Here is a 14,184-nt window from a genome sequence, read left to right as displayed (position 1 = left end):
CTCCTTTTTCCATGTTTTATATTTATTTCTTTTTATTCTTGTTTACACCCAAAGTCTTGGATACACGATCAGTTTATATTTCAGCATCAACCTCAAAAACCTAATGTGAGATTTACATTCACTCTACACATCATATTAAATGCTAAAAAAAACATCCAGGCGTCAAGAGACAGATTAATAATCAAAGCTGGTGTGTATGATGAGCAGCAGTTTATTCTAGATTCCAGTAAGGCACTGAAAAGGCTTCTCGTCTGATAAAGATGCACAGAATCCTGGATTAGATTAGACTAATGTTACACTGTTTCCATGTTAGTATCCAACACCCTGTCACTAATACAAGCTGCACTTATGTAGCTGTGGATAAATGATTGAAGCTATAGTGCATATTGAGTTGAAATAACCCCTAAACTGTCCACTTCAGAAGAAGATGCTTCACTAAACTTGTTCTGTTGCAAACTGAAAGTCTAAACTGTCAGTTCTGGTGTAATCCCACTTGTTAACACCGTGATATTCTGCACTGCTGACGGTGCAGCTCACAGCTTCTTGGCACAGTCGGGGCAGTGGATGTGATCCCCGCTGATCACGAAGCGCTTGTTTGCCAGAGTCAGGCTGCACCTCTTGCAGTTGAAGCAGTAATCGTGCCAAGAGTAGCCCTCGTAGTTCACCACGTTGGTGCCGTGGCCGAATCCTGCAGAGACCAGAGGACAAAACCCGTCAGAGCGTGGCTGCTCATATTTCGTTAAGAAAGCAATGTCCAAATTGTGAGCACACACACCGATCTGCACTCAAAGCAAATGTGCATGCTTAATTTGCATTAAGTTTGAATTTGACTGTGTGTACAGTCCTGTGGACTTATCTGTGTTATGAATTTCAAGATGTTTACTTGGTGCACTGGAAGAAAAAATTGTGGTTACACTAAATTTCTAGATTCAGAGTTTTCATGCTGATTTGTATTTGATGTTTTTATATTATGCTCTTTATTTAAATTTACTTTATTTAGAATTTCCTCTCTTACTCTATATTCTCTATGGCTGATGCTCTTATTGCATTAATGAGCTGATATTTTCTTCTTAACAAATAAAACTTGAAACTCAAGCTTGAAATAATTATGTTATTATTCTCTATTATTCTTCCAGGAATAATTAATATGATAAAAATGTTTAAACAAAGAATCCTCAGAAACTTTTCTCTGTGTGCTGAATTGAAAGCTTGCCTGTTTCAAAAAGTAACATTTCTGCTGTGCACTGCTCATTATTAATTCAACAGTGTTTCTCTTGTAAGGGAATTATTCAAAATAACAGACTCATAAATAAAACAATACTAGATGTAGTTGTTTCTGCTGTGAGACGCTGGAGCTGTTTGATGATGTAGTGTATCATCTGTGGGAGATGCAGCTCATCCTCCAAAATATGACTACAGTGCAGCATGAGTCAGTCCAGATTATTAGATCATAATGTGTCAGAGGTCTTTATAATCGTACAGGAAACAAAGAGAAGAGGAGAACACACTAGAAAATAGCTGCACCACTGTTTTCTCATTCATCTCTGCTGACCTGTGATGGGGTTCTTGCAGCCGTGGCACTTCTTGGCCACGTCGGTCTTGTAGCAGTCCACGCAGTAGACGCTGTCCTCGTGGGAGGTGAAGCGGACTCCTGCCAGAGATTTGCGGCAGGTGCGGCACACAAAGCAGTCGGAGTGCCAGGGCTGGTCCTGGTAGCTGATCCCCCCAGAGGTGATGGGCTAGAGAAGGAGACCCCTTGATCATGAGCTCAAACACAACACGGCCGGACATACATACTGTTGTAAACACAACAGTATACGATGACTTCACAACAATAAAATGCACACAATGATGCCGTCGGAGCTCGTACCTGCTTGCAGTGGAAGCATTTCTTGGCAAACTTCTTGTCATGGCAGGGGCCGCAGTAGATGTCGTCGCCCTTGGCCAGGAAACTCTGTGTGCGGATTGGCTGCTTGCAGTCAAAGCAGGTGAAGCATTCCTCGTGCCACACCTTTTTCTTGTACTCAACGTTCTGGGTTCCTGGAAACAGAATAAAACCATTTGAGCTTAATGACATTGGAATTTTCACATCTCCGCACACAGCATTTCTGTTTTGGTATATTTTAGAATAATTCAATTCTTCGCTCTCCACTAATATATATTGTGTTCAAGATTGTTCCATCTATTTTATTGAAGCTTTATGATTTTCATTTAATTTTCTTATTTTATTTTGTATTTCGACCATTTAAATAAATAAGAGAGAAATTATACAAACAAGTGGAAACAATTTAAAAATTATTATTTACAAACTGAAAAGAAATGTAAACGCTTTTTGATTTAATCAAAATTCTCGAAAAGGATTCAGGAGAAGTACAAACATATTTATAATCACCTTTTCCATACTGATTTTATACTTAATCCAGCTTCCTATATTTCTATAAAAATGTTTTTTATCTGTACTATATTTTATATATAATGTACACAAAATATGTTATAATAAATACAATGTAATATAAATATAAATATTTATTTAAACATATATACAAATACAAATCTTTTTACACTGAGTGAAATTTTCAAACACGACACTATATTTTTATTATGCACCTTGAAAACAAATGCTGATTCCGACAGATTTATTTCTGATTTAATCTGTATCTTTGGAAGCTTTGAGATCTCAACTAGAATGTAAAATAAAGGTCATACAAAGTTTGTAGAGTCACATTATTATTTCATAATGAGTGACCCACCAGTAGGTCATTTGAAACGGATACTGGTTGATTATCCTAGAAGCTCAAGGGCAACTGTAATAATAACCTTTGTGTAGCACGAGATTCAGTTACAGTGTTTTATATAGAGCAGAACAATACCAGGCAAAGGAGCAGGTGTGGGAAAAATAGTTTTGTGTTGTTGGAAACATTATATATGGATGTAGAAAACTTAAAAACTTGTTATAGGTGAAGCCCTGAAGTGAGTTTGATTGTTCACTGACTTGGAACAGAAACATTTGTGACACTTTCAACCCCATTTCTCACCCTGAACGTCTGTTCCTGTTCCTTCTAACTAGAGTGGGTGCGATCTCCTGTGAGAAGTGTGATCTGGGGTTCAAAAGTCATGCTGAACTGTAGATCATTCAAAAAGACTCAAAAGTCCTTGACAACCTTGTTTTTATACAGTATTTTGCAAGTAAACTTTGCAATATGAAGAATTCTAAGCACAGTTTGGTGGGTTTGTGGCTCTTCTGGTTGGGTAAAATGTAAAATGCATCATTCAGCTGAGTTTCAGCTCAGTGAGTCGGACTCCGCAGTCTAGAGATTGACAGACTATGTTTTTTCTCTACATGAAAATAACTAGATACCATGTGTTGCTGCAGAGGGCGCTGTTGCTCAGTAAAAGTCACATAGTGGTTTCAAATGTTGACATGTTATTTATTAATAAAATCCTGCTATTAAACTCTGCATTTTGATCACATTTTAACAAAAACGTATTGTCATTGAAATACTGAATAAAATAAAACTACTGGGGAAGTAAGATTTTACCCAGCTGACTGTATTTTGACAGTCCAAAATATCAAAACAAATACAGAAATCTCCTCACTGCTCAAACCTCAGCAGAAGGTTGTGTGCTCACGTCAGGTAATAAACCAGTTGAGAAAATGTGTTCGGGGCATTGAGAAGAAAGTGTGACAGTGAGAACACCCACCTGGCATGACCACCTTGTAGCAGCCCTGGCACCGGTTACCATCCTCCCGGGAGCTACACTTGCCACACATGATCTTGCCATCGTCCCGTGCGTTGAACTGCTCGCTGGCCAGCGGCTTGTAGCACTTGGCACAGCGGAAACAGTCCTCGTGCCAGTGGCGGTTCTTGTGGTGCAGCTCCTGAATGCAGAGGGTAAGAGCAGGGTGAGCAGAGGTGCCCTCGACTGAATCCTCGTGCAGACCCAATTAATTAAAGTGGGGTTTGTTTTCTCGTCATGTGAACTCAGGCTCATGTTGCAGTGCAGTGAGTAAGCCAGGAATGACTGGCTTACTCAATGCACTGAGCCTGAGTTCGATGCTGGGAATGAGATGGAAAGTATTACATTTAAGACCAATTTGTAGAAGTAATATGGGTATTTATATTTTTTTACATCTGTAAAACTGCTAGAAGACAATTTGTGTAACTGCTTAAGACTGACTGCTCACACACATACACACACCCACATACACACCCACATACACACACACACACACACACACACACACACACACACACACACACACACACACACACACACACACACACACACACTCATGCCCCAACGACCTATGAGGACATTACATTGACTTACTCTAGCCTCAGCCATTACTTGCCTATAACCCTTACCTTAACCTTTCTTAATCTTATCCTTAATCTTATCCTTAACCTTAATCTTCAGCTTAAAACGTAAACTTATTTTTAACGGTGGCCTTATCCTTTACCTTAAAACATGTTTTCACTGTTAAATCTAATGCTCTACATTGTGGGGACATGCTTTTGTCCCAATACTGTAGTGTATTAACAGGGTCCCCACAACACAGGTAATACCTGGAGCACACACACACCCACACACAAACACTTATTCTCTTGTTGTTTATCTTGACAACATATTAGGGTTTCTCATGGTAAACCACAGGTAAATGATTCAATAAATAAGGATTTAATTTCACTCAACTGCTTCATCGTCATACACTTCTCAGAAATGATAGTTTATATGTTTTCTAGTGTCTGTGTGTGTGTGTGTTTTCTGTTTTTGCACTTTTTGCGAGCCTGCACATTTCTGATATAAAATCTTTATCATCCAGTAAAACACTTCGATACTAATAAGTGTGAAAAGTGCAGTATAAATGAATGTATAACATACACTTTTTTGATCATATTTCAAACTATATTTATACATTTTGTTTGTATTTATGAGTGACTTCTTCTGTAATTTGTATTAATATGGTTTTGTCAGATGCTTCAGGCTGGTTCCTATGTCACTCATCTATGTTTTCTCGACACCTCACACACCTTAGAATCCGCACCGATGGGGCGCTTGCACTCTGCACAGGTGTTGGCACAGAGCTTGTCGAAGCACTTGGGGCACACGTGCTTCTCGTCCTTCTTCACGTACTTCTTCCCGTGCAGGTTGTCGCGGCAGTAGTAGCAGTCGAAGCGGTCGGTCATGGTGGCGCTGACGTAACTCCGGGGAGCTGTGGGGACACAGGACACCGTCAAACACTGGGACTCCATCACTGGTGAGTTTCCAGCAGACGCCAGATGGGGGCAGTGTCGCCTCTTTGTACAACCAGTGAACGAAGCAAGTCAGAGCTTCAAGAGCCCACACAACAGCAATGATGAATGTATTCTAATTATGCAGTCGAGCGCTTAAAACAATGTGAATTCAAAGTGCTTTGCAATGCAGGAAATATTTTAAGGCATTAGGAGCAACAAGATAATTTAAATCTGCACGAATCCCATAAATTTGTAGCTGTTGTTTTGGTGAACAGGCAAATAATGCCAGAGGCTGAAACTAAACGTTATATCTCACTTCTGCATCTTACAATGCACAACAACAGCATTATGCAGGAAGTTGATTATATTTTGTGTTTTTCCTGTAGAGTCAAAGGGAGGTGCACCTCTAGCAGCAGCATACCACAGTGATGAAGTATATCAAAGAGTAGCCCACAGTCGTCTGCGTATTTTCTGGCCACCAGACTTTTTTTTTTATCAAGTTCTCCCTGGAAAACTGAGTGCCTATTTTTAGACTGTCTGGCTTATTCCCTTCCAACTCCCCCTCCATCACCACCTGAGAGACCTCCCTCGCTCAGTCCGGCCCACACGCTCTCTTTAGGGAAGGTCAGCTTATTGGCTCCTCAGTGTAAGCACTGTAAACCGAGTTGCCTTTTTTCGCTCCTTCATTCATCAGCATTCCTGCATCTCCATCCCAGCCGGTCTCTGCTGGGAGCCGACTGAGTAGTTTCCTGGAACAACTGTGCACAGGGTGGAGCGTGTGGCCACATTCAACTTTATCTACATCACCTTAAAGCCTCTGTCACAGGATGTCAGACGGAGCAGACGCACAGCGGGTGAACCTCAGAGAAAGTGATTTATTCAGTGCGACTGATATCGATTTAGATCCGGTCAGGACAACAGGAGTGATGGAGGGAAACAATCGGTGGAATGGCATTTGGTCCTCGTAACCATAGGAACAAGGACAATATTTACAAAAGGGGACTGGGGCTATCTGAGTGGGATGTGCTCCACAGCCGTGTGATAGATATGAGGTTCCCTATGTGTGGTATGTGCCCCTGGTGTGTGTGGACTGATAGATGAGAGGAGAATATATATGTGCAGCTGTGCAGCATGGATAAAGACCAGACTGAGCCCCGGACACACCCCGACTCCGCTCGCCCAGTAGTGGCAGAACAGGCAAAACCTGGCCGGCCCAACCAAGTCAATCTCCTCAAATCACCTTTGCAGTACTTGATTCCTATAAGCAGAGAGCTATTTTAGACTTGGAACCTCTAAAGTCCTCTGACCTTCCAGGGGACACAAAGGGAGGGGGATGCAGAGTGATGACTACTGGAACTATGCGGCTATTGTGGCTCCAGTTGAGATGTGTGTGGTGCTTTAATCTTTTGTCACAAGCAGCGTGACAGCTGCCGCCTGTCAAGCAGGCCTGGTATGTACCGCCGCTCGGCTGCCATGGTCCCTTCAGAGACGAGTCAGAAAGGTCAGCGTGAGACCGGATTGAGAGGTGAGTCAGAGACGGGATAAGAGCGGATCAAAGTCCGGACGAGCCAGAGAGCGTATCGGTCCAAATCTACAGGCGAGGTTTAGAAACGTTCTGTTCTCTGACGCTTTGAAAAACAACAGCAGGCTCTGTAGAAAGACGATCTCCTGCTAAATCAGATTTTTACATAATCACATCTCGTCATCATGGTGCATTGGAGAACATTTTTTTATCCATTACATCAAAACTTTAAAAGCACAATGTGAAATCTGGAACAGGCAGTTCTGTCTCAAGACATGCGTCAAGAAGTGATAAATGGAAGAGAGGTCGAAACACAGATTTAAAAGCTCTTTCTAACATTATACGGCAAGAAATCATTTGGTTATTTTCTAATCATTTAAACTAAATAACTTTTTGGTTTAATGCTTCTACTCAAAACTCAATACTCCTCAACTCCATGTGTTCATTTAAAAATAATAATTTGATAAAAAACATGCTAAGGTTTAGTTTTCCTACAAATAAAAAAACAAAACTAAAACATGAATCTTTAGCAGTAGATCAATAAACTGCTCCTCAAGCTAAATAAACCATTTATAAACTGTGGAACATACGGGCCGAATTTTTTTCTTAGCTTTAAAAATACCAAAAATGTGGTGATACACAGTTTTTAGTAGAAAATGGTCAAAAGTTAAGCATCCTTTTATGAACTATTTTTATGAAGAATTTCTTGGGTACTAAAGTTTGAGATTTAGCAAATGATTACAAGAGGTGCACTCGATAACTTTACTAGCATCCTGTGCCTTCACCATCTCTCCTTATTTTACCTGTGTGCTTGTAGAAAGCCATGTTTGCTTCCAGTCAGGAGGAAAAGAAGAAGAAGAAGAAGAAGAGAAAGACGACACAAGGACAGGAGAAGACAGTAGCATCCACAGGAGGTCAAAACCCTCAGACCATACGTCTCAGTTAGTTATGGGGGGCTGTATATACCCCTCTGTGACACACACAAACACACCCCTTGGCCCCACATCCAAATCCAACCTTCGGCCCCTCCAGTCCTTTTTAGGGTATGAAGATCAGAGGGGATGAGAGGGATGCTGAGGGGATGGATTAGGTGATGGAGTATGGATTCCACTGCTGTAACATCACAGATCAAAAAATGAAACACAGCGATGAAGGACAACAGATACTCCCACTGCCCCGACATCAGAAGCTCTGTCGGTGCTCGGAACATGTGCATATGACAAGTCGGATCATTTAACAGCATAAGTCAAAGGGATGAGTCACAGGAGGAGCTGCAGGATGTTACTGACCGAGCTGAGGAGAGACAAAGTGTTGGAGAGGGTGGGATGAGTATCCTCTTCTTCATTCCTTTGTGTGCTTACATATTTACAACCATCACATGTCTCAGATAAAGGGTAAACCTGAACAATAAAGTCAGCCAGTGAAGATTATTTTAGAAGCAGGGAACATCCAGTGCGTTCCTGATGGAAAAGCAAAAAGGCCGAGTGAAAAACACAATCTGTCTCTTGGGGGCAATCTGTCTCTTCCGAGATACAACAACTGGGCTGAGCAGCTGAACAGCTGAATTCTATGTAGTCTTATTAAACTTGGCAATTCACAGGGGCATGGGAACTCTGGATCTTTAAAATCCTCTTTAAAAGCACAGGTATTTTAATATGTCATTAAAACTGTAATTACATGTGTTTAGGCCACTTTGAGAGCAGCAGAAACAAATTACGAACATTTCATTAACGTATCGTCACCGTTTAAGTGGATGTGGTGAAGCTAGCAGGGAAAGACTTGGCCCACACTGGCATCCGGACCACATACACAGAAAGACTGCACTCGGGGTGTCTGCTCCTGTTTGACACATCTGGGCCATAACAATACCGTATATCAACCACAGGTGCCAAAGGTGGCCCGACCTTGTTTTGTGCTATTCGGGCCGATGTTCACCATTAACCACATGGTTCACGTTGGGTTCACATCAAGATTGCACCTTACCTGGAGCACAACACGTTTGTGTGTCTGGCTCTTTAGCTGCTGTATGCTCCTTTATGTTCAGTGTGTCTGTTTGCTGGTGGGTGCTGAGCTGGAATTGTATGAAGTTTGAGCTTTTTCACTGAAGAAATCTGGGAGACGAGAAGATTCCATGGGAGAGGTGGGAGAGAATCAAAACATTAAAGTTTCACGCTGTAAAAAACAAAACTAATGAGATGAGATATGTTAAAAGGCTGAAGGGGGGGGGCCTGCAGAGTCAGAGGATAACAGCGTGTGTCACTGTGACTGATACTAAACACACAGTCATCTGATTCGTAGTTAATATAATGTTGATTGTAATGATTCAAATTGGGTTACATATTACAGAGCACACCATCATTACCATTATCTCTCCTGCAGTTCAGCAAATGAGTCTCTTGTTTACTCTGACTGATTTTGGTCTTTAGTGCGAGTGCAAATACAGAAATGTAGAAATGAGACCAGGAGCCTCCAAAGACAGGAAGTAAATCCGCTGTTTAGATAAACTCACTGACCTCAGTTGGAGCCTAAATAACCCTCTCCATATTTTATTCACAATATGAATCGATACAGCGAGCCAGCCTGTGTAGGTGCTCACTAATTTAAAGGCATCTGGTTGTTGTTACAGATTTAATTTGGTCCATTACACTGGAACACAACATTACATCTGTCCCCTTTTATCATCTGTCACGCAATTACACTGAACCCACAAAGACTAATTAATGTGCAGGAAGGCGCCATGACTCCCGGCCCACAGAAAGCCCTCCACAACAGATGAACGGCTCTGTGTCACATCGGGAAATGTCTTCAAATTCTCCTTTATCATTGCACTGTGTAGGATTTCATTGCAACCAAAGAAGGTTTCTGGTTCAAATCCCAGTTTGGCCGGGGACTTTCTGTGAATGTGAGTGTGTTGGCCCTGTGATAAATTGTCAATGGTCCAGGGTGTACCCTGCTTTTCGCCAAGTGTCAGTTGGGATTGGCACCAGCAACCCTCAAGACCCTACAAGGATAAGCGGTAGATAACTGAATAGCTCCACCCCTTCAGATTCATGTAGTAGAACATATGATACGTTTCTACTCAGTTTTATCGTCTGATACTTCCTCATATCAGCCGAATATCAAGTGTTGAGTTTAAAGAGGAAATTAAGCTGATTTCCTGTTTTGTGTTTCATATGAACTCTGACAAACGTCCAGAGGTGAAATGATAAAATCGAGAAACGCTTGTGTAATCTACTTCCTGTGTCGGACACATTTGCTTCTCTGCTCTACTTATTTCCGGTTTTGATTCTTTGATATAAACTACATGTCTCATCACACTGTGTTGCTTATTAACAGTCTCATGTGGGGATCTTATTACAGTGAGAGTCCATTAAGCAGAATTGTGGTGCCCTCCTCTCCACCTGCTGTCTGCGGGGAGCCTCGCTCCTAACAGAACCAAAATAGCTCCCGATCTCTAGAACAATAAACAAAGAGAATCTGGGCTGATTATGTTTCTGGTGATGTGGAAAAAGCGAATTAATGCTATAAAAGGCCCTCGTTGCCACTCATTCTCTCTCTCTCTCTCTCTCTCTCTCTCTCTCTCTCTCTCTCTCTCTCTCTCTCTCTCTCTCTCACTCTCACCCTATCGTGAAATGCCATGAATTGTTTTGTAGGTGTTGCTTCTTGGCCACAAGCCCGTCATCTCTCTGTCTCTACAGTTTTAGGCAGCACAGAGAAACAGGAAACCCGACCTGTACTTCCTGAATAAGAGAGCAACACACCTCAGAACGAGTGGAACAAGTAGCCACCGTCCTGTCGCTGTCACTGTCACGGTGTGTGTGTGTGTGTGTGTGTGTGTGTCTGAGCGCTCGCTCCTCAATGCGACCTCTCGCCCCTGGACGTCCATGTGTCTCTGTCAGCCTCCAAATCTAGTTAGGGGGCAGACAGAGCAATGCCAGACTGAGCCACACCATCACTGTCAGGGGAACAATGACTCACCACACACACACACATACACACACACAACTAAATACCTAACCCTAACCCTAATGTAAACCTAATTCGAACCCTGACCCTAGAGAGCCAAGTCTTAATCCTCTATAAGGTTGATGCTCAAAATGGTCCAAACGAAGTACAAGAACACACACACACACACACACAGACAAACACAGGAAAACACAGCAACAAGATGCGCTGTGTAACAGAGCTATGTCACAACACAAACACAAGTGCAGTGAGCAGCTGAGGAAATCAGGGTGTAGCTGCACGACCCAGACACACTGAGGTCAAACATGTGAAGACAAAAGACCACAACGGGACCTCTATCGGAACAGTTACACTCCTGTCCAGAGGTTATGACTTGGACAGGAGTGTTGCTAACACACCCACACACACAGACACACAAATAAGCACTCTGAGATAAAGCCCTCGCTTTAAGCCTGCAGCACTCCAGCTCTCACATGACCCGAGCCTCCCAACACTGAGCAATATGAAGAAGAAATCCCTTTGTGGGCCTGACTCTTGGCAGAAGATCTCAGTGAGACACACGTAAACCATCATTAAACATCAATTCTTCATGCACAGTTCACGTCAGGTTTTATCTCAACACTTGCATCAGTCTCAGAGTCAGTGTGATAGCAGGTTAAGTTTTCTGTTTGTTCATAGAAAGGCTTTTTTTTAAATAATGAAATACATCATTTTGATCTCACTGTTTTCATAAATTTCTTTCTCTCTTAGACTGAGCTAGGACAATTTTACCATAGCATACCACTCTAAGTACAAGTTTGAGGTACTTCACTGTGGATTTTATTCTCATTCATGTTAATAGTTTGCTACTTCATTAAAGGAAATATTGTGTTAAATTACTCCCTGACATTGAACTGACAGTTACTGCTTTACTCTCTTACAGTTATCTGACGATTTTAGTTTTATACAGTTACTTTGCATGATTACTTTATATGTAAAACCATAGACTGTATAAAGACGGACAACATGACAACTTCCTAAAAGTGAAGCCAAATCATCTTGATTGCCCCCTGGTGGTTGGGCTGCAGTATAAGTCATAAGCCCCTTCTCCTCCATGTAAACTGGGCACTGAGCAAACTAACCAGTCAAAGTACATGTTAAATAATTTTTTCTTTGACAACGTTTCCGTCATTTCAGGTATAGTTCTTAAGTTTGATTTTGGGTTTTAGATGCTCAAAATGATTGACAGCTGAAACTGACTCGCTCAGCTTGATACCTTTACATGTGGTTGAGTTTTTGCTGATAACAGAAGTCCCCATGCTTACTGGAGTAAGGACAATTTATAATGTGAACAGAAAAAAAGGAATTAGAAAGTCTGCAAAATGAAATAACTTTTACTTCCTAACACGTTTGTAATCAAACATATATGTTTACTTGGGCAAAAATTCAATGAAGGATTAGTACTAGTTACTACTAAGAGTAAATAAATTCCACGCTGGTAATGGTACTTTTACTTGTGCAACTGGCATCTTCTTCCATAACTGCATGAAATCATGAGCAAACAGACTTCTTTTCTCACACAAAGCATCCAGCGCTCTTAACCCCTCACTACTTGTTGAGGTTGTTGCGTCTTCCTCATCTCTCATTTCTTTCCCTCTTTCATCCTCTTTTAATCACAAAGTAATCGAGTGATTTTCAGCTGCGGCTTTCCTCTGGCTGAGGGAGAGCAACCAGCAGTTTGACGTCCACAACACAGGATATTGCCTCCGCTTATTCTCCGTTCAGCCCACACACACACACACAAATAAGCAGCATTGCCTATTTAGGAGTGTTGAGCTGGTGAGTGTGTTTCCTCCCCTCTCTCTTTCACTCTATTTGCAAGAATAAAATAAATGTTGAAACTCTTTTCTCAACAAAAGCATGTCCCTGGCTGAACATGTGCAGCCACCAGATTTCCCAGTGGCCTCAGTGTGGCTGACACATCCTGCTGGTGGTGGCCTGATGGAGAGGAGACCTCACAGGCTCAGACATACAGCACCATCACTGAGGAATGATATGAATTATACATCACATGAATGCCAGGCTTTATGAATGACTGATCTGTGACTATTGGGTTTGCAGAAAACTTTTGTGCAGATTGTACATGAATATTAAAAGACTTCAAAGATGCACATTATAGTCTTTAAAAAAGAGCTGTAAGTTGAATGTGGGTTTAATTTATGACCCAGTGAGCTTATTAAGTGTTTTATGGGTTCTAAAGGATGGTGAAGTCATGGTGAAGTCATATGGAGCCACAAGGAGGTCCAGTGTGCCAGGGAAAGGACCGTAACCTGCTGGTCTCTTAAATGACATCATGGGTTTGATTTGGCAGCTGCCCAAACCTGAAGGGAGGAAACGGTGAGCTGACGTTTGTTTTACACTTTCACACGGCAACTTTGGTGCCGAGCTGTTCAGTGCACAGACACGGGCATCACTGCAGGACGATGGTATCCCTACACTTCAGATCTGCTGTAGCCTGCAGCCATTACGGCCTGTTGTGTTGGACTGAATTAGACTGTTTGGTTTACATTTAGACTTTACGATATCACCCAACCCGCTTGGATTATATTGTTTGATATTAAGGAAATAAAAGGAGCTGTACCATAAAGTTCTACATTCAAATAGTAGATTTTTAATTTTTTTTAATGTTTGGTACTTAATATGTGCAATAATTATAGATGTGAAAGTGAACTACTATTTCCCTCGGGAATGTAGATGACGAAGTTAATCCCTGAAATAAAAAGTTTCAAAGTTCAAGGAGATATATGATGGACATTTAGAGATGAAGACAGAAATGGATCCAACACGTGCCACTGTGGTGCCAAGGAAAGCGCATGTGCCAATCACGCATCTGCTATAACGGTTTTTAAGTGAACCAAATATCATCCTCCCGTTTGACTTCTGCTGTCGCGCAACATGAGGTGAACATAGGTTCTAAAACACCGCTGTGGTTCAGACTCACCTCTCTCTCACTCAGATGAAGCGTCTCTCTCCCCAGCAGCTGTGCGCCCTGTGCGTCCTGCGTGTTTGGCCGAGAGGTGAAGTCTGAGGAGGCATCGCAGCTTTAAAGGACAGAGGGAGCGGGGTGGGGGGGACGACGGGACACGAGCCAAACCTCTGTACGCTCATATAAACGATGACCTCAACCAGGAATTTACAAGATCTCGCAGCAAAAGTTCTCATTGGCCCTGAAGCCAAACGGAATCAGCAACTAAAATCGAAAATTAATTTTCCTTTTTTTTTAGCACCAGGAATGGAAACCTACCTTGTTGTTGGAAGTAGATCTGCAGAGGGTTCCCCTATTTAGATATAACTTTAGTTTCTGGCTTTAATCCTGTATTTCAGGTATTTACCAAAATATGGATTGATTTGTCCTCCCACTTCTGTATTGGCCTCTTCTTCTCCTTCTTTGGTAATGAAAAGAAGGAATTACACCAAGAT

The 14,184-nt window shown here is 41.8% G+C and overlaps 1 protein-coding gene across 3 annotated transcripts; it reads right to left on the bottom strand.

The window, feature by feature from the left end:
• Position 1: 1 nt before the first annotated feature.
• Positions 2-13,797, bottom strand: fhl1a (four and a half LIM domains 1a). Of its 3 annotated transcripts, none has more exons than XM_062393091.1 (6): positions 13,706-13,797; positions 5,034-5,215; positions 3,703-3,880; positions 1,871-2,040; positions 1,553-1,739; positions 2-688 (listed from the first exon to the last, which is right to left on the bottom strand). In XM_062393091.1, exons 2-6 carry the CDS (start codon positions 5,187-5,189, stop codon positions 534-536), a joined length of 846 nt encoding a protein of 281 aa, XP_062249075.1. In that variant the 5' UTR covers positions 5,190-5,215; positions 13,706-13,797; the 3' UTR covers positions 2-533. The 3 variants fall into 3 exon arrangements, with proteins under 3 accessions (XP_062249075.1, XP_062249076.1, XP_062249074.1); XM_062393092.1 differs by lacking the exon at positions 13,706-13,797 and adding an exon at positions 7,751-7,769; XM_062393090.1 differs by lacking the exon at positions 13,706-13,797 and adding an exon at positions 7,563-7,709.
• Positions 13,798-14,184: the final 387 nt, after the last annotated feature.

The sequence above is a fragment of the Platichthys flesus genome, chromosome 8 (genome assembly GCF_949316205.1).
Source record: "Platichthys flesus chromosome 8, fPlaFle2.1, whole genome shotgun sequence".
In the NCBI taxonomy this organism is placed as follows: domain Eukaryota; kingdom Metazoa; phylum Chordata; class Actinopteri; order Pleuronectiformes; family Pleuronectidae; genus Platichthys; species Platichthys flesus.
The sequence above is the reverse complement of the archived record's forward strand: the minus strand, read 5'-3'. Positions and strand labels throughout refer to the sequence as shown.